The sequence below is a fragment of the Dendrobates tinctorius genome, unplaced genomic scaffold (assembly GCF_039654945.1).
Source record: "Dendrobates tinctorius isolate UK_male_01 unplaced genomic scaffold, ASM3965494v1 ptg000129l, whole genome shotgun sequence".
Lineage (NCBI taxonomy): Eukaryota > Metazoa > Chordata > Amphibia > Anura > Dendrobatidae > Dendrobates > Dendrobates tinctorius.
This window is the reverse complement of record NW_027361797.1, coordinates 43,611,130-43,635,984: the sequence shown is the minus strand read 5'-3', so window position 1 is coordinate 43,635,984 and position 24,855 is coordinate 43,611,130. Positions and strand designations below refer to the sequence as shown.

The following is a 24,855-nucleotide window of genomic DNA, read 5'->3' as shown; positions in this document are numbered from 1 at the left end:
AGATGGGCAGGGGGCTCCGCTGAGCACACAGGGGGCACACGCTGGCAGGGAGATGGGCAGGGGGCTCCGCTGAGCACACAGGGGGCGCACACCCTGGCAGGGAGATGGGCAGGGGGCTCCGCTGAGCACACAGGGGGCACACACACTGGCAGGGAGATGGGCAGGGGGCTCCGCTGAGCACACAGGGGGCACACGCTGGCAGGGAGATGGGTAGGGGGCTCCGCTGAGCACACAGGGGGCACACGCTGGCAGGGAGATGGGCAGGGGGCTCCGCTGAGCACACAGGGGGCACACACACTGGCAGGGAGATGGGCAGGGGGCTCCGCTGAGCACACAGGGGGCACACGCTGGCAGGGAGATGGGCAGGGGGCTCCGCTGAGCACACAGGGGGCGCACACCCTGGCAGGGAGATGGGCAGGGGGCTCCGCTGAGCACACAGGGGGCACACACACTGGCAGGGAGATGGGCAGGGGGCTCCGCTGAGCACACAGGGGGCACACGCTGGCAGGGAGATGGGTAGGGGGCTCCGCTGAGCACACAGGGGGCGCACACCCTGGCAGGGAGATGGGCAGGGGGCTCCGCTGAGCACACAGGGGGCGCACACCCTGGCAGGGAGATGGGCAGGGGGCTCCGCTGAGCACACAGGGGGCACACGCTGGCAGGGAGATGGGTAGGGGGCTCCGCTGAGCACACAGGGGGCGCACACGCTGGCAGGGAGATGGGCAGGGGGCTCCGCTGAGCACACAGGGGGCGCACACGCTGGCAGGGAGATGGGCAGGGGGCTCCGCTGAGCACACAGGGGGCACACGCTGGCAGGGAGATGGGCAGGGGGCTCCGCTGAGCACACAGGGGGCACACGCTGGCAGGGTTCCTCTTATTTTTGGGCCAGGGCTTTTCCCATGATGTCACCCCGGCTCAGCACACCTCCTCTCCTCCAGCACAGGAGGCGGCAGCCAAGTGACATTAACTCCTTCCAGACCTCCTCTTCCGCAGGAACAGGTACAGGCGGCCCGCAGATCGCGGCGCTGTCGCTTTAAGACGAGCTTCCTGCCGAGGAGAGTCGGGCAGTTGGGAGCGGTCACATGACCCGAGTCTTGTGACTGGCCGCACTCACAGCAGCACCGAACAGCAGCAGCAGCAGCGCTGGGAAGGAGCACAGCATGGACAGCAAGCCGCTCCTGCAGGACCGGCCCCCCGCGTACAGCCCGGCCGGCCCCGGGGGCTGCGAGTACGGACAGCCGCAGCAGAACTACGGCGCCATCCCGGGAGCCCCGCAGAGCGGCCAGCAGCCCCCGCCGTACCCCTACAGCTACCCCACGGCCACGGGCAGCGGTGCGTATCAGTGACCGGTGTCACCTGACTGTACGGTGTGTAACGCGCGGTGTCTATGGGGGCTCCTGCCTGTCATGGGTCCCGCTGTCTGGGTCTCTGTCTCTCCGTGTCTGTGTGCAGCTGTCTCTCCCTCACACAGCATGTCTCTGTCTCTCCGTGTCTGTGTGCAGCTGTCTCTCCCTCACACAGCATGTCTCTGTCTCTCCGTGTCTGTGTGCAGCTGTCTCTCCCTCACACAGCATGTCTGTCTCTCTGTGTCTGTGTGCAGCTGTCTCTCCCTCACACAGCATGTGTCTGTCTCTCCGTGTCTGTGTGCAGCTGTCTCTCCCTCACACAGCATGTCTCTGTCTCTCCGTGTCTGTGTGCAGCTGTCTCTCCCTCACACAGCATGTCTGTCTCTCCGTGTCTGTGTGCAGCTGTCTCTCCCTCACACAGCATGTCTCTGTCTCTCCGTGTCTGTGTGCAGCTGTCTCTCCCTCACACAGCATGTCTCTGTCTCTCCGTGTCTGTGTGCAGCTGTCTCTCCCTCACACAGCATGTCTCTGTCTCTCCGTGTCTGCGTGCAGCTGTCTCTCCCTCACACAGCATGTCTCTGTCTCTCCGTGTCTGCGTGCAGCTGTCTCTCCCTCACACAGCATGTCTCTGTCTCTCCGTGTCTGCGTGCAGCTGTCTCTCCCTCACACAGCATGTCTCTGTCTCTCCGTGTCTGCGTGCAGCTGTCTCTCCCTCACACAGCATGTCTCTGTCTCTCCGTGTCTGCGTGCAGCTGTCTCTCCCTCACACAGCATGTGTCTGTCTCTCCGTGTCTGTGTGCAGCTGTCTCTCCCTCACACAGCATGTCTCTGTCTCTCCGTGTCTGTGTGCAGCTGTCTCTCCCTCACACAGCATGTCTGTCTCTCCGTGTCTGTGTGCAGCTGTCTCTCCCTCACACAGCATGTCTGTCTCTCCGTGTCTGTGTGCAGCTGTCTCTCCCTCACACAGCATGTCTGTCTCTCCGTGTCTGTGTGCAGCTGTCTCTCCCTCACACAGCATGTCTGTCTCTCCGTGTCTGCGTGCAGCTGTCTCTCCCTCACACAGCATGTCTCTGTCTCTCCGTGTCTGCGTGCAGCTGTCTCTCCCTCACACAGCATGTGTCTGTCTCTCCGTGTCTGCGTGCAGCTGTCTCTCCCTCACACAGCATGTCTGTCTCTCCGTGTCTGTGTGCAGCTGTCTCTCCCTCACACAGCATGTCTCTGTCTCTCCGTGTCTGTGTGCAGCTGTCTCTCCCTCACACAGCATGTCTGTCTCTCCGTGTCTGTGTGCAGCTGTCTCTCCCTCACACAGCATGTCTGTCTCTCCGTGTCTGTGTGCAGCTGTCTCTCCCTCACACAGCATGTCTGTCTCTCCGTGTCTGTGTGCAGCTGTCTCTCCCTCACACAGCATGTCTGTCTCTCCGTGTCTGCGTGCAGCTGTCTCTCCCTCACACAGCATGTCTCTGTCTCTCCGTGTCTGCGTGCAGCTGTCTCTCCCTCACACAGCATGTCTCTGTCTCTCCGTGTCTGCGTGCAGCTGTCTCTCCCTCACACAGCATGTCTCTGTCTCTCCGTGTCTGCGTGCAGCTGTCTCTCCCTCACACAGCATGTCTCTGTCTCTCCGTGTCTGCGTGCAGCTGTCTCTCCCTCACACAGCATGTCTCTGTCTCTCCGTGTCTGCGTGCAGCTGTCTCTCCCTCACACAGCATGTCTCTGTCTCTCCGTGTCTGCGTGCAGCTGTCTCTCCCTCACACAGCATGTCTCTGTCTCTCCGTGTCTGCGTGCAGCTGTCTCTCCCTCACACAGCATGTCTCTGTCTCTCCGTGTCTGCGTGCAGCTGTCTCTCCCTCACACAGCATGTCTCTGTCTCTCCGTGTCTGCGTGCAGCTGTCTCTTCCTCACACAGCATGTCTCTGTCTCTCCGTGTCTGCGTGCAGCTGTCTCTCCCTCACACAGCATGTCTCTGTCTCTCCGTGTCTGCGTGCAGCTGTCTCTCCCTCACACAGCATGTCTCTGTCTCTCCGTGTCTGCGTGCAGCTGTCTCTCCCTCACACAGCATGTCTCTGTCTCTCCGTGTCCACATTTGGGGGTATGATATATATGAAGGGCAGGCAGAGAGCCCCCTGTATAAGAGCAGTCTATGGGCCCTTTTTGGTGCAGTAGTTGATCATAATGGACACTTTGGGGCTCATTCACATGGCAGGCAGTGCGATCCGTTTTTTCCCCACGTCTAGTCCTTGTACCTATGCTTTTCTACGGGGCTGCTCACACGTCACTTTACACACCGGTCTTTCCCAGGTTGCTCTCGTACCTATAGTAGTGAATGGGGTCGTTCGGACTTTTCACGAAACGATTGAAACGCGTCGGCTCCAAATCTGCACCACAACTCTGCGGACCTGTGGGAAAAAGAAAGTCGGACAGCGCTCGGATTCCATCTTGGCGCGGGCTGATTTTCATAGACCTATAGGAGAAAGTGGAGGAACGTTTTTCTTTTTTTTTTTTTTTGTTTTGTAATGAGTAAAAACTGATAAATCTGATAAAATCACTGATTTAAATTCTCTCCTTTGTTCTCATCCGTGAAAAAACCTGCCGTGTGAATGAGGCCTGAAGCTGTCTGCAGCTTTGGAGGCAGAAGTGGGTGCCGTTACCTTTCGGGGCCTTGTGCGGTTTCACCGTTTGCACCAATGGTGTGTGTCCCCCCCTCCCCTGTGCTGCGATATGCGACACGTCGCCTGTTGCTTCTGTGCGGCTGTGTCTCACCGAACGCACCGTCCAGACTGCAGATCCAGGGGCCACCAGTACTAGGGGTAACGTTAGATTTACACTGCCATGCTTCCTGGTCTGACCGTGAGTTTCCGGACCCAAACGAACAGCCACATATACGCCTCTAATACGGTTCGTTCAGCTCTTGAAGATCCACGTTCCAGCCATAAACTGCGCTGGAAACATGGACCCAAAACTACGGCTGCTGTATGGTTTTGTTAGTCTAGGAGAAGGACTGGGCATGTTGGATTTTAACATGCCTGATCCTTTGTCCCTGTCGGAGATAAGCAGCCAGCAAGGGGGGGTCTCATCTCACTCCATGAACAGTCTTATGGCCAACTGCTGTCTAAGGCTGGTTTCACACTAGCGTTTTTTTAGTGCTACGCTTTGTGCGCGTCCATGCGTCCTGCGCCCATATCTTTAACATGGGGGTGCATGGTCTAGCGTATGCACGCGTTTGTATGCGTTTTTTTGTAGTGCGCGCCGGACGCAACCTGTTGCATTTTTGGTCTGTCCGACCTATCAAAAAAAAAACACTTCCGCACAGAATGCGCAAAAAAAATCACATTACGGTCTATGGGAACGCAGGTGTGCGCACGCCTGCGTTTAAAATCGCATGCGTTTTAAGAGTTAACATGGCTAGAAACTGGTTAAAATGCATGCGCCTAAAAAAAAAAAAGCAAACGCATACAAAACGCATGATGCGTTTTTTGTATGCGATTCTATTGCGCACGAAGCGCTAAAAAAAGCTAATGTGAAACTAGCCTTAGACCGTCGTTCCTTGCTTCTGACAGTAGGTTTATACCGCCTGAACCACGGGCAGCATGAATTGGATACTGGCTGCGTTATTGCATCCGTTTTTGTTTTACTCAGAAAGGTTGAGATAATTTTCAGGAAAAAAAAAACACATTTTAAAAAGCCAGCCGGAGACAATGCGTCTCGAACGACTAATCCAAAGCGGGCCCCTAGTGACTTCTTCCCACGGCTTACAAGCCTCCTCTCATACACACGTATGGGACGACCTGTCAGTCAATGGGAGCGGGATGGGAAGAAGCCGCTGGGGACCTGTTTTGGACTAATCATCCACGATGCACCGTCCCCCGCCAGCTCTTCAATGTATGTTTCAAAGTACGCGGCCCGTGTCTGTTGTCAGGTTCCCTTGCGTTATACTGAAGTTGGTCCTCTGCACTTCTCCTGTTTGTCAGTATAATAAGTTACGATAGTGTTAATTATCAAAAAGTTAACTTTGTTCTTCCTGAAACTATTCAGGATGTAAATGGATTTGAGGATGTTCTCTTTTCACTGTTTGAAGCTTTATCCACAGCCGAGACCTCCAGGGAGGGAAAGACCTCTCTCCGCCATAGACGAGTGTTAAGCTTTTTGGGGGTCTGTCAGGCTCCTACCCTCACAGTAGACATTCTGTGAGGGCACTGCACTTATGTAGGGGATGAGAGGTTGGCTACTTCACGTTGGCATGAAAGGGTGAAGTGGCTAACATAAAAAATCCTTCTTAATATCAATAGCAGTCCGTGCACTGCGGTCCGATTTCAGTCCAATTTATACGGCCCTCTGACCACGCTCTAACCTTTTGCGACGTCATTAGTTACAGATGCTGAGCGTCTTCTTTAAAACCTTTCACTTTAGCTTCTAGATAAGGAGCATTAATCTCGTAAGTCATGTGACCTTTGGCTATCACATGCTCATCCTAGCAGACAGTTAATGATATAGTGTTCTTACTGATCTCTAGCTATTCTGCGCTAACAAATAAGCTGCCACTAGCGGTGGCCGGCAGTGGCTTATGCCCTCTTTCTGGAATCAGTTCGTTTTTATTATACAAAACTACTTTACAGTTTTCTTTTTTTTTTTTTAATTGGAAGAGGCAACAATAACGTGAGATATTGACATGGTCACAGATTAGTTCAAGGACGTCAATCATGGCATTTGTGTATATATAGATGTTAATTAATCAAAAACAACAATACAGCAACCAGGGCTGTGGAGTCGGAGTCGTGGAGTCGGAGCTCATTTTGGTGGAGTTGGAGTTGGTATAAAATGGACCGACTCCGACTCCTAAAATATATAATAAATTGGGTACAGTAATTCAATGCAGGATGTGCTGAATATTTTTTCATAGGAGTTTGGGAAAGTTATGAAATGTCCTATAAATGGCTGTTCTATTCCTGATCTAAGGCTACATTCACACACAGCGTTTTTCCTGTGTTTTTTGAGGATACGTTTTTCAGCTGCAAAAGTTGATCATCTTTTTAAAAAACTGCATCACCTGAAAGGTTTTTGAGCTCATAGATAATGTTTTCAATAGCAAAAACAGATTAGAAATCTGCTCTATCTATCCATTTATCCATATCTGTCTATCCATATCGTATCTGTACCAAAAAGAATGAAAACCGGGTAGTACACCAATATATATTCTGTTCTATCTAAATATCTTGATTATTGGATCATAAAAATGATTAAATGTCTGAGGTTCACATTGTACTACAATAAATTTTTCACTTAAATATAAGCAATATGTGTGGGAGTCGGAGTCGTGGAGTCGGAGTTGGAGTCGGTGTAAGGGAAATTGAGGAGTCGGAGTCGCAGGTTTGGCTTACCGACTCCACAGCCCTGACAGCAACATGAATTGGTAGAAACAATATCCATCCGCCTAACCGAGAGCTTCTTCTCATTGACCTGTTGAAGCGTTCTAATTTCAATTATTCCTTCTTTTCTCTTTCGTTCAAGGCCCAAGTGTAAGATGACGGAGAATAGAAAAGGATCGCTCCATCTCTTAGGCTGATTTCAGACGTCCTGATATTTCCGGTACCGGAGATATGTGTCCGTGTGTGTAATACTTGAAGCACAAGCGTGGCAACCATGTGCCACATCAGTACCACACGTAACGGTGCCTGGGAAACAGCGGCACAGTAGTCGCTGTTCCCGGGTGCTGAAGATGGCTCTCATCATTCTCCCCTGCTCTGCCAGCGATCAGCACGAGGAGAACTATGAGTTATGTTCAGCTGATAACAGCGACTAATACTCCCATCAGCCTACACCTGCTGCCACTAATAACAGTGAGAGCAGGCGGCGGCTGATGGGAGTATTCATCAGCCTGCGCTATAAATAAAAATATCCGGCGTTAGTTCCCCTGTATTTTTGATAACCAGGCAAAACTAACTGCTGGGAGCTGCAACCCTCAGCTTCAGCAAGGCGTGTTATCAAGAATAGAGGTGTCCACACACTTTTTTTTAATTTAAACAATTAAATAAAACGGCGTTGGATTCCCCCATTTTTGACAACGAGCCTTGCTAAAGCAGACATCTGGGGGGCTGGTATTCTCAGGCTGATAATGGGCCATGGATATTGACCCCCCCAAGCCTAAAAATAGCAGCCCCCAGCCAATATTTCTCACTTGTCTGACATTCTGTCCCACACCATAATCCATGTCTCCAGATTAAGTTTTCAACCTGGACAGTACTAGGACGCGACCGTCTAGGTTGAAAACCACTGATGAATGAGATGCTGCTAGCGTGGGTCTGCGGTGAACTCAGTGACTTTTTCTCACGGTGCTAAGGTCACCGCAGTTCAGCCTGGCTGGGAACGAAGCCTGCGTGACTGGCGGTAACCTTGACGAGGTCACTGATGCTGCCCTCGCAGCAGCTCATTCACCTGTTAAAAAACGGAAATGTCAGCATATTTTGCCCAAGGACACACGGTCCGTGTAAACACACTGACGTGTGCACAGACCCATTCAGTTGAATGGGTCTATGTGTGTAAGTGTCTCCAGTATGTGTGAAAACTCTCCACACGTACTGGACACACTGACATGTGAAAGAGGCCTTATTAGTACATAGAAAGGCAAATTGAGAATATCCAACCAGGGTCCCACATCGACTCACATTTTTTGCATGGCGTTTCTCTTCTGGTGCACACCCATCTCAATAAATATATTATTGTTCATTTTCTACAATTTTGTTAATGTTGGAGGATTTGAATCTAAACAATGATATACCAGTAGTTTACATGCCTGAATAATTATCCAGGGATATATTGGGGAGTCTAGGTCAAGATTCCCCCCCCCCCCAAAAGACCCAGTATACGTCTTCTGGGCTCCGGTTCCAGTCTCACCCCAAATACTCTCTCCTCAAGATCCAATGCTTCTATCAAAACACATTCCCACATCATGAGCATTAGGTGACCATTCTCGCCACCACTCCTTGAGCGTTTTCGGTTTGGGCAAGCACATATTTTGAAGAAGCCTGGGGTTTTGAACAGTCAGTAAACAAGATATAATTGTGATAGTCTTTGGGATTCACAAGGAGATAACCTCGGGATTAGTTCAAGGATCTCCATTGTTCCAAAGAAATATCTCCCAGTTCCAATTCCCAGTTAGACTTTAGACTTACCCTCCAATGTATTTTTCTCTGTCTGAATCAACAATAGTTGCTCATAGCTATGTGAAATTAGCCCGAGAAGACAATGGAGTCAATGACTGAGTGTTTGCAGATTATTATAGGTGATCGTTTATTTTTAGTGTTAGATGCCTGCCTTAATTCCAGGTATTGATAGCAACATTTTTTTCGGGGTATCCCAAACTCCACTTGTAATTGTTGAGAGCTTTTAAAGAACCTTCACCCACTTCCTGCTGAAAACCCATGCCCATTGTGCCGAGTCCAGTGTCTACGGGGGGGGGGTGTCTGTTGGTTATACTCCAATCCTCTTGACCCGTCAATGTTTAGAACATCTTTTCCTCAAGTGCCCCTTCTAATTTTTTCATAGGATTTGAGTTCCCCCCCGTAGGATGGAATCTGCAGTTCACGAGTGCGCTCGTATATTTTGTTTAGTCCCACAGCAGAAACCCATCTATTTTATTATTTTCCGAGTGGCGCTGGCCGCCTTACCAGGAAGGGTGGAGATCTTGGACCCTTGTTACGGAGATGGGTGTGGGGCCCAAATCTATTAGATATTTCTAGCATGTCCTACGGATATATAGACAATCGCCCTTTTTAAAATGTGAGTCTGTATAACTTATTATTCATACACACTATTTGCAAATGTGATTCTGTCTGTATATCCGTTGGTTTCTCACCAAGTCTTGAAAAAAATATGCAGTTATACACACATATAAACCCCATATGCGTAATATATTTACATATGTAGGTATATTTGGGGGGGGAAGGGTGTCTTTAAAGGGGTTTTCCCACAAACTAAAGTTAATTTTAATCAACAGGTCTTGGAATAATAAGAATTTACACAATTGGATGTGTATAAATAAAATGTTCCTGTGCCGAGATAATCTTATAAATGTGCCCCTGCTGTGTACTGTGTAATGGCTGTGTCTGACCGTACAGGAACATGGTCTGATCATACCACAGCTCCTGGGAAGGGGAGGAAGCAAAAGAGAGTATACAGACAGGACGGCATGGGATCACAAATGATTCTTTTTGTCAGGTAAAGCTTTTCCTTACCTTTTTTTTTTTTTTTTTTATTTTTTTTTTTTTAAGAATGTTTTTCTTCAACGAATCATTTTTGATCCCCCTGCTGTCCTGTCTGTATAATCCCCCCCCCCTACTCAGGAGCTGTGGTGTGATAAGACCATGTCCCTGTACGGTCAGACACGGACATTACACAGTGCACAGCAGGGGCACATTTATAAGATTATCTCGGCACAGGAACATTTTATTTAAACACATCCAATAGTGGAAATTATTATTCCAAGATCTACTGATTAAAATTAAGTTTTGTTTGTGATGAAAACCCCCTTTTAAGACCTGGCGAGAAACCTTTTTGCTATGGGATTTGCTTTTGTTCTTCTAGGACCAGTGACAAGAACATTTAGATATTGCTGGGGTACACTTTTTTTTTTTTTTTTTTTTTTTTTTTTTTTTTTTTTCCCTGGAAAATCTGGAAGCAAAATCTACATGTTTGACCTTTGTGGGTGTACAGACACACAAACCTGTTTTCTTTGAGGAAGCAAATATGTGAAATGTCTGGTGACCTTACCCGCGATACCTGCCGGCCAGTGCTTACGTCTGTGATCTTTTGATCTAATATTAGTCTAAAGCAATGGACAATCTCTGGTTTTGGTTGATTTTGGGTAGAATCGCGAGACCGTTTTCAGCAATCTGAACGGCGGGAGATTTGTGGGAACGTCTTTCCGCTGTCGTTGTCTCTGCCCACCATATGGCACATCTGGGACTGATGTTTGGATGCCAACCAGACTCTCCACTTCCAGATCTGAATGACAGTTCCTGCGGTCATGTATCCTGGGGCGCAGGTTTTGTCGCCTCCGCCATAAACTATTGGTGTAACACGTTAACTGCTAAATGTTTGTAATGTTAATATTTAACTTCCTCAGTCTTGTCACTGGCAAATACATGGAAATGACGACTAATGGCTCGTTCTGGCAGATAGGATATGAGGAGAAGAGGTTTATGCTTATGAATTGTACAAATTCCCACATACGAAGAATTGAAAAATTCTGTTGCAGAAATTGGCTAGGTATCCTATGAAAGTGTAGTGACTTGGTTAAGCTCCCACTCATCGTGAAAATGGCACGGCCGCCCTCCGTGGAGAGAGCGCGCTCACACCCGAGTGAGAACTTGTTCGTCCTCCGTAGGAAGAAATATTTGCTTTCTTCGCCAGAATTGTGAAATCTAGTGACCTGATGTTATACTGTTTTTATTTCCAGGATATATGGGAACGTCGCATGTCGCCTACCCCAGCCCGTACATTATCCAGCAGCAGCCAGTAGTAGCAACTACTTCTGTGGTCGTAGTCGGAGGGTGTCCAGCGTGCAGGTAACGTACCGGTCATCTGGTGACATACACAAATGCTGGCGCTGCTCTTCATGACAAGTTCTCTGATGGTGCATCCGTTTGACAGATTTTTTTTTTTTCTGCACTGAGGCGCTCCCAGCAGTCGGATGGCTGAAAGTGTATTTGTGCACGGAAAAACTGTCACCAGGGATGTAACGCTGCGTCTCTTTCCCAGTTTCTCTGCACAGACAGGCTCCCAGCTAGGTGGCCTTAGAATCATAGAATCGTAGAGTTGGAAGGGACCTCCTGGGCCATCTGGTGCAACCCCCTGCTCAAAGCAGGATTCGCTAAATCATCCCAGTCAGATGTCTGTCCAGCCTCTGTTTGAAGACTTCCATTGAAGGAGAACTCGCCACTTCTCGTGGCAGCTTGTTCCACTTATTGATCACTCTATCTTGGGATCTGTGATAACCCCAAATGTTAGGGCCCCATCACACATAGCGACTCACCAGCGATCCCGACAACGATATGACCTTGTCAGGATCGCTGGTGTGTCGCTACATGATCGCTGGTGAGCTGCCAAACAGGCTGTGTACGTTAGTTACCAGCGCGCTGATGCAGGGAGCTGGTAACTAAGGTACACATCGGGTTTCTAAGGGGCCTGCGTCACTTAGAAACCTGATGTGTACCTTGGTTACCAGCTCCCTGCATCAGCGCGCTGGTAACTAAGGCACACAGAGGGTTTCTAAGCACCGCGCGCCGCTTAGTTACCAGCTCGCTGATCGCTGGTCTCCCGCCTGTCACATGCAGCGATGCGTGCTGGACAGCGGGAGACCAGCGACCAAAAAATGTCCAGGGCTTTCCAACAACAATCAGCGATACCGGCAGGGGGGCCGCTCGCTGATAGGTGTCACACACAGCGATCTCGCTGGTGAGATCGCTGTTCCATCACAAAACGTGACTCAGCAGCGATCTCTCTAGCGAGATAGCTATGTGTGACTGGGGCTTTAGACTCCAAGCAGTTCATTAAGTGATGGCATATCCTAGCAGTGCGCCCGCCATCACTTACCAAAATGCTAATACCCCTTTACAGCGAACCTGTCATCAGGATATTAACCTCTTTCTGTCATGTGACGTACTATCCCGTCCATGTGCCCTGGGACTTAATTCCCAGGGACGGGATAGTACGTCACAGCGATCAGTGGCGCCCACGTGGTGAGCGCCGCTGATCGCGGCCGGGTGTCAGCTGATTGTGCCGGGCGTCAGCTGTGATAATGTGTCAGGGGCGGTCACGGACCACCCCTGACACGTTAACCCCTTGCACACAGGGATCAAACACGATCGCGGTGTACCGGGGGTTAAAGGGAAGCATCGGCAGGGAGGGGGCTCCCTCCGTGCTTCTCTGAGTCCCCCCACAGCAGCGCAGTGTGCAGCGCTGCTGCGGGGGTCTCCTTCCCTGCAGGTCCCCGGATCCAAGATGGCGACAGGGACCTTCGGCGGCCTGCAGGGAGCTGGCTTCCTCAGTGCCTGCAAAGCGCAGGCAAGAGGAAGTCTTCTTCAATGCCTGTGACAGATCGCTGCTGTCACAGTGATCTGTGATGTGACAGATCAGCGATCTGTCACAGGACAGTGATGTCCCACCTGGGACAACCTAATAAAGTAAAAAAAAAAAAGTGTAAAAATAATTTTTAAAAAATTGCTAAATAAATTAAAAAAAAAAAAAAAAATTCCCTATTTCATTTTTTGGAAATAAAAAAAACGACCTGCCCTGTAAAACTGTCCCATTAGTTAACCCCTTAAAAAAATAAAACATTTTTTGCTTCGTTTTTTATTTTTATCATTCCGCCGAACAAAAAGTGCAATAACGCGCGATCAAAAAGGCGCATATAAATAACCATGGTACCGCTGAAAACGTCATTTTGTCCCGCAAAAAACGAGCCACCACACAGCATCATCAGCAAAAAAAATAAGAAAGTTATAGCTCGCAGAATAAAGCGATGCAAAAATAATTATTTTTTATATAAAATTGTTTTTATTGTATAAAAGCGCCAAAACATAAAAAAAAGACACAAACGAGGTATTGCTGTAACCGTACTGACCCGAAGAATAAAACCGCTTTATCAATTTTACCTCACGTAGAACAGTGTAAACGCACCCCCCCAAAAGAAATTCATGAAACGCTGGTTTTTGTTCATTCTGCGTCCCAAAAATCGGAATAAAAAGCGATCAAAAAATGTCACGTGCCCGAACATGATACCAATAAAAGCGTCAACTCGTCCCGCAAAAAATAAGACCTCACATGACTCGGTGGGTCAAAATATGGAAAACTTATAGCTCTCAATATGTGGTGATGCAAAAACTATTTTTACAATAAAATGCGTCTTTTAGTGTGTGACAGCTGCCAAACATAAAACCCGCCATAAATAGTAAATCAAACCCCCCATTATCACCCCCTTAGTTAGGGAAAAATAATAAAATAAAAAAAAATGTATTTATTTCCATTTTCCCATTAGGGTTAGGGCTAGGGCTGAGATTAGGGTTAGGGGTGTGTTGGGGTTAGGGTTGGAGTTATAATTGGGGGTTTCCACTGTTTGCGCACATCAGGTGCTCTCCAAACGCAACTTGGCGTCTGATCTCAATTCCAGCCAATTCTGAGTTGAATAAGTCAAATGGTGCTCCTTCCCTTCCAAGCTCTGCCATGCGCCCAAACAGTGTTTTACCCCCACATATGGGGTATCGGCCTACTCAGGACAAATTGCAAAACAACTTTTGGGGTCCTATTTCTCCTGTTGCCCTTAGGAAAATAAAAAATTGGGGGCAAAAATATCATTTTTGTGGAAAAAAAAGATTTTTTTTATTTTTTTTTTATTTTCACGCCTGGGCGTTATAAACTTCTGTGAAGCCCTTGGGGGTTCAAAGTGCTCACCACACATCTAGATAAGTTCCATGGGGGTCTAGTTTCCAAAATGGGGTCACTTGTGGGGAGTTTCAATAGTTTAGGTACATCAGGGGCTCTCCAAACGCACATGACACCCGCAGACCATTCCATCAAAGTTTGCATTCCAAAACATCACTACTTCCCTTCCGAGACCCGACGTGTGCCTATAAAGTAGTTTACCCCCACATATGGGGTATCAGCGTACTCAGGACAAATTGGACAACAACTTTTGGGGTCCAATTTCTCCTGGTACCCTTGGGAAAATAAAAAAATTGGGGACTAAATGATCATGTTTGTGGAAAACTACGATTTTTTTTTTTATTTTCACACCCCGGCATTATAAACTTGTATGAAGCCCTTGGGGGTTCAGAGTTCTCACCACACATCTAGATAAGTTCCTTGGGGGGGTCTGGTTTCCAATATGGTGTCATTTGTGGGGGGTTTCCACTGTTTTGGTACATCAGGGGTTTTCCAATCGTGACATGGTGTCCGATCTCAATTCCAGCCAAAAACGTCAAATGGCGCTGCTTCCCTTCCGAGCTCTGCCATGCGCCCAAATAGTCGTTTACCCCCACATGTGGGGTATCAGCGTACTCAGGACAAATTGCACAATAACTTTTAGGGTCCTGTTACCCTTGGGAAAGTAAGAATTAGGGGTGAAAAGATCATTTTTGTGGAAAAAATGATTTTTTAATTGTACCGCTGTACGTTATAAACTTCTGTGAAGCCCTTGTGGGTTCAAAGTTCTCACCACATATCTAGATAAGTTCCTTGGGGGGTCTAGTTTCCAAAATGAGGTCACTTGTGGGGGGTTTCCACTGTTTAGGTACATCAGGGGCTCTCCAAACGTGACATGGTGTCCGATCTGAAATCCAGCCAATTTTGCATTGAAAAAGTCAAACGGCGCTCCTTCCCTTCTGAGCTCTGCCATGTGCCGAAACAGTGGTTCCCCCCCCACATATCAGGTATCAGCGTACTCAGGACAAACTGCACAATAACTTTTGCAGTCCAACTTCTCCTTTTACACTTAGTGAAGTAAAAAAAAATTGAACATGAAGTATTTTTTTGTGAAAAAAGTTAAATGTTCATTTTATTAAAAAATATTCAAAAAATTCCTGTGAAGCACCTGAAGGGGTTAATAAACTTCTTGAATGTGGTTTTGAGCACCTTAAGGGGTGCAGTTTTTAGAATGGTGTCACTTTTGGGTATTTTCTATCATATAGACCCCTCAAAGTGGCTTCAAATGTGATGTGGTCCGTAAAAATAAAATGGTGTTGCAAAAATAAGAAATCGCTGGTCAACTTTTAACCCTTATAACTTCCTAACAAAAAAAAATTTTGGTTCCAAAATTGTGCTGATGTAAAGTAAACATGTGGGAAATGTTACTTATTAAGTTTTTTGTGTGCCATATCTCTGTGATTTAAGGGCATAAAATTTCAAAGTTGGAAAATTGCGAAATTTTCGCCAAATTTCCGTTTTTTGCACAAATAAACGCAAGTTATATGAATGAAATTTTACCACTATCATGAAGTACAATATGTCACGAGAAAACAGTGTCAGAATCACCGGGATCCATGGAAGCGTTTCAGAGTTATTACCTCATAAAGGGACAGTGGTGAGAATTGTAAAAATTGACCCGGTCATGAACGTGCAAACCATCCTTGGTGGTTAAGGGGTTAAACCCCTATCTAATGGCATGAGAGTAAAGAGCCTTTATTCATTGTTAAATCCATACCTTGAGTTGTAGATTTTTATTTTTTTTTATTTTGACAATTCAGTTTTAGTTGTAAGTGCAGGAGGGCAGGCACTGCACTTCCAGCTCTCCTGCCTCCTTTTCCAACCCGCGCCTCCGGTCTCTGACGGACAGGTCGCTCTTTTCTCAATTACCCTCCTCCACTGCCTGAGATCCATCTCTTCGGAAGGGCCACTAAGCTCCTGATGATATGGCAGGAGCTGGACTATTAATTTGTGCATGTTCCCTCCACCCCCACCCTTAAGGCAATTACTCCGCCTGCGCGAAATCTCCAGCGGTGGGGGCAGATCACTGAGTGTAAGGTGACCTGTCCATCAGAGGCCGAGGGAGGGAGGCAGGGAGAGCATGAAGTACAGTGTATGCCCCCTGTGCTTGTGACTAATACGTCAATGCTGGATTTCTCGAAGATGTCAAAAATAAACGTTTATAATCAATTAATAAGGACCAGGAATCTAATATGCTAATGACAAGTTCGCTTTATCTTATTTGTTTTGTTGTTCAATCCAAATTTGGGTTTCGCAATAAAAGGAGTAAAATGTCATATTCAGTATTATATGCCACGTTTTTCCCGTTGGACTCTATCGGGAGTGAGTTACGGACGAGTGACGCCGCCTCGGGCTTATGCTTGCAGACTTTGCAGCTCGGTCTTATGGCAATAAATTTAGTTTATTAGGGTAAGGGTACCGTTACACTTAGCGATGCACCAGCGATCCCGACAACGATATGGATCGCTGGTGCATCGCTAAGTGGTCGCTAGTGAGCTGCCAAACAGGCAGATCTCACCAGCGACATGGTCGGGGGTCGCTACTTACCTGTCAGACGCCGCGATCCTGACGTCCTCCCGCCCGCGTCCACGCGTCGCTCGTCGGCGCCACTGGAAGCGCCCGACGAGAAATGATCCAGGACCTTCTCGCGCGACCAGTGATAATCAGCGGGGGGGGGACGCCGGTCGAAGGTAAGTATCACATGTAGCAATATCGCTGCTACGTCACAATCGGTGACTTTACATCGATATTGCTAGCGATATCGCAGTGTGTAACGGGGGCTTAAGTATTCCGCACATTCAGTTGTTTATCAGCTTCCGCGTCCTTCTCGTTATCTCACTGCAGTCATATGTTGGAGGATTATGTAATTCCTGTTTGGTCAGCAGTTACGAAGTCGCCCTCCAAGTGCTCAGCTTCAAGTACTCACTATACAAATAAAAAATGTGTAGTGCAGGAGTCTGATTCTTCACAGTTCTGGGAGAATGCATGGATTATATAGTTGAGATAAATTTGCATAATTGTAATGTTTTTTTTTTCATATTCATTAGTGGTTCAAATAAGCAAAGTGCTTGTGAAAAGCAGTAACTTTGCAATTTACTAGTGATGAGCGAGCATGCTCAGGTGTCCTCCGAGTATTTTGGCATGCTCAGAGATTTAATGTTTGTCAATGCAGCTGTATGATTTGTGGCTGCTGGATAGCCAGAATACATGTGGGAGTTGCCTGTTTGTTAGGAATGCCACACATGTATTCAGGCTGTCCAGCAGCCACAAATCATACAGCTGTGTCGACAAATACTGAGGCTGCGTTCACACGTCGCGGTTTTTACAGCGAAAATGCGAAAAAAACAGCATCCTATGGGATTCCGCAATGCTGTGCTAATGCTGCGGATTTTCCCGCGGCGGAATCACATCACGGAAAAAAACGCAGCATGCTCATTAATTTTGCGGAATCGCAGGGATTTCGCCCACATAGGAATGCATTGTTCTGCTTACTTTCTGCATGTGGCTGTGCCCACCATGCGAAAAGTAAGCAGAACATTTGAGAATGGTACCCATGGTCCGGAGGAGAGGAGACTGTCCACATATCCCTGTAAGAAATAGAAAAAGAAAAAAAAAAATCTGGTTACATTCACCATCCGGCGTCCCGCGCAGCCTTCCCGGGCCTCAGCGATGCTCCCGTTCCCAGTAATGCCTTGCGACACCTGTTGCGGTCTCGCGATATTGTAGCGGTCCCTATTCCTCGCGAGATCGCTACAGTATCGCAAGACAGCGACGTCATCAAAGGTCTCGCAAGGCATTACTGGGAACGGAAGCATCGCTGAGGCCCGGGAAGGCTGTGCAGAACGCCGGAAGATGTATATAACCAGACTTTAGATCTTTTTACTACTGATGCTGCATAGGCAGCCTCAATAGTAAAAAGTTGATCACACTCGTCAAACACTGATTGACGAATGTGACCAACCTGTCAATCAGTTCTCCAAGCGATGCTCCAGATCGCTTGGAAAACGCTAGCATTCAGCAAGCTAATTACGCTTGCAAATCGCTAGTTTTTATGCGGGAAAATCGCCAGAATTTAAAATGCGATTTTCACCCCGGGAATTCCTCAACGTGCGCAAATAGCCTAAATCTCCGAGCACGCCAAAATACTGTATATACTCTTGTATAAGCCGAGATTTTCAGCCCATTTTTTGGGGGGCTAAATGTCCCCCTCTCGGCTTATATGCGAGTCATATATAGCCCCCCTGCTTCTCCTTCAGTCTCGGGCTCCTTCCTTCAGCGGTCACGTGGTACCACTCATTAAAGTCATGAATATGCACATATTTATTACTTTTAATGAGCGGTACCACGTGACTGCTGAAGGAAGGGGCCTGAGACCGTAGGAGAAGCGGGGCTGCAGAGACGTGCCGGTGGGGTAAGTATATGTGATATTTACCTGTCCCCAGTCCACCGCTGCGGCCGCTCTGTCCTCTGGCTGTGATGTTCAGGTCAGAGGGTGTGGTGATGTAGTTAGGACGCGGCGCGCCCTCTGCTGCCTGAACGTCACTGACAGAGGACCCGGAAGACAGAGCGGAAGCAGCGATGGACCGGGGACAGGTGAATATCTGAGGTGCCGGGGCCCTGAGCCAGCGGTGACACCGGCACCTGGCCCCCAGCGACAAGAGGCGAGTATGTCATTTTTTTTTTTTTTTTTTTTATTTGCAGCGGCAGCAGCAATATGGGGCATTTACAGTTAGGTCCACATATATTTGGACAGAGACATTTTTCTAATTTTGGTTCTAGACATTACCGCAATGAATTTTAAACAAAACGATTCAGATGCAGTTGAAGTTCAGACTTTCAGCTTTCATTTGAGGGTATCCATATTAAAATTGGATGAAGGGTTTAGGAGTTTCAGCTCCTTAACATGTGCCACCCTGTTTTTAAAGGGACTAAAAGTAATTAGACAATTGACGCCAAGGCTATTTCATGGACAGGTGTGGGCAATTCCTTCGTTATGTCATTCTCAATTAAGCAGATAAAGGCCTGCAGTTGATTTGAGGTGTGGTGCTTGCATTTGGAAGGTTTTGCTGTGAAGGAAACATGCGGTCAAAGGAGCTCTCCATGCAGGTGAAACAAGCCATCTGTAAGCTGCAAAAACAGAAAAAAAAAACATCTGAAAAATTGCTACAACATTAGGAGTGGCAAAATCTACAGTTTGGTACATCCTGAGAAAGAAAGAAAGCACTGGTGAACTCATCAATGCAAAAAGACCTGGGCGCCCACGGAAGACAACAGTGGTGGATGATCGCAGAATAGTCTCCATGGTGAAGAGAAACCCCTTCACAACAGCCAACCAAGTGACCAACACTCTCCAGGAGGTAGGTGTATCAATATCCAAATCTACCATAAAGAGAAGACTGCATGAAAGTAAATACAGAGGGTTCACTGCACGGTGCAAGCCACTCATAAGCATCAAGAATCAAAAGGCTAGACTGGACTTTGCTAAAAAAAAAATCTAAAAAAGCCAGTACAGTTCTGGAAGAACATTCTTTGGACAGATGAAACCAAGATCAACCTCTACCAGAATGATGGAAAGAGAAAAGTATGGCGAAGGCGTGGTACAGCTCATGATCTAAAGCATACCACATCATCTGTAAAACATGGTGGAGGCAGTGTGATGGCTTGGGCATGCATGGCTGCCAGTGGCACTGGGTCACTAGTGTTTATTGATGTGACACAGGACAGAAGCAGCCGAATGAATTCTGAGGTATTCAGAGCCATACTGTGTGCTCAGATCCAGCCAAATGCAGCCAAACCGATTGGTCGTCGTTTCATACTACAGATGGACAATGACCCAAAACATAAAGCCAAAGCAACCCAGGAGTTTATTAAAGCAAAGTGGAATATTCTTGAATGGCCAAGTCAGTCACCTGATCTCAACCCATTTGAGCATGCATTTCACTTGTTAAAGACTAAACTTCAGACAGGCTCACAAACAAACAGCAACTGAAAACCACCGCAGTGAAGGCCTGGCAGAGCATCAAAAAGGAGGAAACACAGCGTCTGGTGATGTCCATGAGTTCAAGACTTCAGGCAGTCATTGCCAACAAAGGGTTTTCAACCAAGTACTAGAAATGAATATTTTATTTACAATTATTTAATCTGTCCAATTACTTTTGGTCCCTTTAAAACAGGGTGGCACATGTTAAGGAGCTGAAACTCCTAAACTTCATCCAGTTTTAATGTGGATACGGTCATGAACTCATTTTCTGCTCCACCAGTTGATAGTTCCCCCTTCCGTTCTCCCTCTGGTGGTGACAGGAGGTAGTGCGGTTGGTTTAAGTGGTAGTGATCTGCCACCTGATGAGGAAGATAATGATTGGATCTCTGGAGTATCAGACTGGATATAAGACAGCCGACGCCCTATCCGGGTGCAGGTGATTCAGTCTGCTTCTCAGGTCCTGGACTTCAGCTCTCTTCCAGTCTTCTCAAGTTAAGTTTGTTTTTTGCTAATGTTCACACTTGCGCTTGTTGGTCAATTCAGTTTGTTGTGTAATCAGCCTGCCCCTGCTGGGGCTATGCTGACATTCCACTCCTATTAATCAGTATTTGCCAATCTGCTTTTTGTCCCTTATTAGATTGGGCTCTTTTTTGCTCTGTCTTAGAATATTTCAGAGTGCTGATATAGTTTTAGAAGTCTAGTGACTTCAGGGTTAATTTTGCTATCAGAAGTGTTGGACAGTATTTTTGTAGGTTGTTTTTGGCAGATTGCAGACGGTGTCTTTCCTTTTCTGTCCTTTTTAGTTAGCCGGGCCCCATCGTTTGCTCAGCCTATTTTCCTGCCTTTGTTTGTATTTTCATCTTGCTTCACCGTCAATACATGTGGGGGGCTGTCTTTCCTTTGGGGTCTGCTCTGGGGCAGTTAGTTTTCCTCTTTTCCTGCTTTAGGCTTATGTAGTTCTCCGGTTGTGACGAGGCATTTAGGACCAACGTAGGAACGCTCCACGACTGCTTCTAGTTGTGCGGTTAAGACCAGGGATCTGCAATCTGCATAGTTACCAACTTCTCTGGTTTTCTGAGACTTAGCTTGTTGTCTTGTTTTTCCGCCTCGGTTTCCCATTCATAACAGGATACCCTCAAATGAAAGCTGAAAGTCTGAACTTCAACTGCATCTGAATTGTTTTTGTTTAAAACTCATTGTTGTAATGTCTAGAACCAAAATTAGAAAAATGTTGTCTCTGTCCAAATATATGGACCTAACTGTATATCTATGGAGAATCTTATGGGGGCATAATCTATGGAGCATTTTATGGGGCAGCATATGGGGGCACATAATCTATTGAGCATCTTATGAGGGCATAATCTATTGAGCATCTTATGAGGGCATAATCTATTGAGCATCTTATGGGGGCATAATCTATTGAGCATCTTATGGGGGCATAATCTATTGAGCATCTTATGAGGGCATAATCTATTGAGCATCTTATGAGGGCATAATCTATTGAGCATCTTATGGGGGCATAATCTATTGAGCATCTTATGGGGGCATAATCTATTGAGCATCTTATGGGGGCATAATCTATTGAGCATCTTATGGGGGCATAATCTATTGAGCATCTTATGGGGGCATAATCTATTGAGCATCTTATGAGGGCATAATCTATTGAGCATCTTATGAGGGCAGAATCTATTGAGCATCTTATGGGGGCAGAATCTATTGAGCATCTTATGGGGGCAGAATCTATTGAGCATCTTAAGGGGGCAGAATCTATTGAGCATCTTATGGGGGCATAATCTATTGAGCATCTTATGGGGGCATAATCTATTGAGCATCTTATGGGGGCATAATCTATTGAGCATCTTATGGGGGCATAATCTATTGAGCATCTTATGGGGGCATAATCTATTGAGCATCTTATGGGGGCATAATCTATTGAGCATCTTATGGGGGCATAATCTATGGAGCATCTTATGGGGGCATAATCTATGGAGCATTTTATGGGGCAGCATATGGGGGCACATAATCTATTGAGCATCTTATGGGGGCATAATCTATTGAGCATCTTATGGGGGCATAATCTATTGAGCATCTTATGGGGGCATAATCTATTGAGCATCTTATGAGGGCATAATCTATTGAGCATCTTATGGGGGCATAATCTATTGAGCATCTTATGGGGGCATAACCTTTATGGAGCATCTTATGGGGCATATTATTCTATGGAGCATTATATGGGGCATATTATTCTATGGAGCATTATATGGGGCATATTATTCTATGGAGCATTATATGGGGCATATTCTATGGAGCATCTTATGGGGCATATTCTATGGAGCATCTTATGGGGCATATTATTCTATGGAGCATCTTATGGGGCATATTATTCTATGGAGCATCTTATGGGGCATATTATTCTATGGAGCATCTTATGGTGCCATTATTAACCTTTGTGCAGCATTATATGGGTGTATTTTGTATGGAGCATCTTATGGGCCCATCATGAACTGTATGAAGCATTATATGGGGCTCCTGATTCAATATGGATATTCAAAAACATTTAACCAACTGATGTCTCAATTAATTTTACTTTTATTGGTATCTATTTTTTTATTTTTTAAATTTACCAGTAGTTGCTGCATTTTCCATCCTAGGCTTATACGCAAGTCAATAAGTTTCCCCAGTTTTTTGTGGCAAAATTAGGTGGGTCGGCTTTTACACGAGTATATACAGTACTTGGAGATCACCCGAGCAACGAGTATACTCGCTCATCACTACAATTTACCTGTTAAAAATCTTCTCTGTTCTCAAAAGTGGAGGGATTAGCAATTTTTCTTTTCTGCTCAGCCACCTCTGTGGACGGTCTAGCAGCAGTCGCTGAACTTGCGCAGTGTTTACGAGCTCTTTTCTTTAGAGCTCGTAAGAGCTGGCCGAGGCTCGCTATTAGCACCTGATCCGAACCAGTTTTAGTGTGACTTTGCCTTTATATAAAGAGAGATGTGAAGTTCAGGGGAGAACCACACTGTGAGCCAAAAGCGCTCCCCCCCCTACTCCCTAGCCTTAGGAGCGGAGGCACTCCCATCAAGTACAAGGCAACCCTTTAAAGTGATTCCTAACCTTACACGTTATTACCTATCCATCAGGTGAGTGATAAGTTACTGATCCTCTGGGACCTCCACTGATCTAGAAAATGGGACTCTGAAATGCTTCTTTGGAATGAACTAGTGGCCGTGTCTCCTCGCCGCCACTCCATTGCCCGTGGCACTACCGGAGATCGCAGAGTACAGCGCTTCTATTGTGGGGGTTCCAGCGATCAGAAGTTACCAACTATCCTGTCGATAGGCGATGACTTTCAATGTTAGGAACAACCTTTAATACTAACCATGTTAACCCCTTCTGACAATGCCCGGAAGCTTCCCATCGTTGCACCATGTTGCGGGAAAATGGTAAATGTAGCCGTCACACTAGAGAGCAGCACTGAATAAATACTGTCAGAATAAGGTCTTATGATGTGCAGATGAAGCGTATTGTAAGCAGACATGAGGAAGAGGACATTGTGTTCCTTTTTTTTTTTTTTTTTTTTTTCTCTCTCTCCCCATCATGTGAGTGCTTGCGTTATGTGTATGACTTGCACGCGCTGCTCTGTCTCAGCCAACCCATATTGCCAATGACCGAGGTTACTTCAGGGGGATCTGTTTTTTCATCAGTTTTGTGATCTACTCAAGTAGAAGTATTAATTTCACATCTCATTAATGGTCCAAAGTCAACTTTATAAAAAATGATAAAATTGGAATCCCAAAAACATTCGACCTAATAGAAAATTCTGTCCAGCTCATAACGCCACCTGGTGGTCGCCAATCGCTACACTCACAGAACTTGGTAGATGAACTTCAAGTTTGCATTTATGTAAAGTTTTGTATTATATAATATATAAATATAGAGTTATATATTTTTTCTTAGCATGAGGTTAGTGGCAAAGCATGGTGGACCTTGCATTGTGAGTAATAAATTGTGTTTATCTTCTATTACCTAACATTTTTATTGTTTTTCCTTGCCCCAGGGTTGGCGTTTTGGAGGATTCCTTCACCTGCCTGGGGATTTTCTGCGCCGTGTTTTTCTTCCCTGTTGGAATCCTGTTCTGTTTTGCTTTGAGACAACGAAGATGCCCCAACTGCGGAGCCACATTTGGTTAAGAGGATCAAAAAGAGACAACACTTTCTATATCCTACTTTTCTCAATCCCTTCTAAATGCACAATCCTTTTCTTTAATTGAACAGCATCGTTGTACATGGGTGGTGGTCCGATATATCCTTCTGTTCAGCATAGGGTGGGGGGGGGGAGCTCTGTGCCATAGAGACACGTGGAAGTGTGCGGCTTCCATACACCAGTGCCTTCAGAGACTGTACCAAGATCCCGGCTCTGCCCTGTGTTCATGTCATATGAAGACAAGTCCCCGTCGCTTGTGTTCGCATATTTGTATATATGTTAAAGTCAGATAAATTTCAATCTGTAAAATGTCTTTGGAAACAAAAAAAAAATATTTTATAGTAAAACAAGGCAGCACTGTGATAATTCTAAAGTTTGTCATCATTAAAATGAATATATAATCTATGAAACCTTTTGTACCGCCAGATCTGTACTGCCATACACTGCTGTTCCATTTATATTTACTAAAATCTGATTAATAATGGTAGGGCTGCTGAGTCCTGCTTCTCCGCTGCCACCGTGCAAATCCACATGTGATCCAACACCCAGCTCAAGTCTGGATGCACTTTAATGGCGCAGTCACGATCGATTTGCAATGCTCGGACTGGCCGGCAGCAATCCTGACCCGAGCGTGACAGCCTGTATTTCTATGCAGTGTAACAAGGACGATGGTCGCGTTGCAATGCTCGGACTGGCCGGCAGAAATCCTGACCCGAGCGTGACAGCCTGTATTTCTATGCAGTGTAACAAGGACGATGGTCGCGTTGCAATGCTCGAACTGGCCGGCAGCAATCCTGACCCGAGCGTGACAACCTGTATTTCTATGCAGTGTAACAAGGACGATGGTCGCGTTGC

The 24,855-nt window shown here is 46.7% G+C and overlaps 1 protein-coding gene across 1 annotated transcript; it reads left to right on the top strand.

Moving 5' to 3' along the window:
- Positions 1-1,007: 1,007 nt before the first annotated feature.
- On the top strand, positions 1,008-24,410 carry BRI3 (brain protein I3). The gene is made up of 3 exons (XM_073543057.1): positions 1,008-1,332; positions 10,795-10,903; positions 23,855-24,410. The coding sequence occupies exons 1-3, from the start codon at positions 1,161-1,163 to the stop codon at positions 23,985-23,987; spliced, it is 414 nt and encodes a 137-aa protein (XP_073399158.1). The 5' UTR covers positions 1,008-1,160; the 3' UTR covers positions 23,988-24,410.
- Positions 24,411-24,855: the final 445 nt, after the last annotated feature.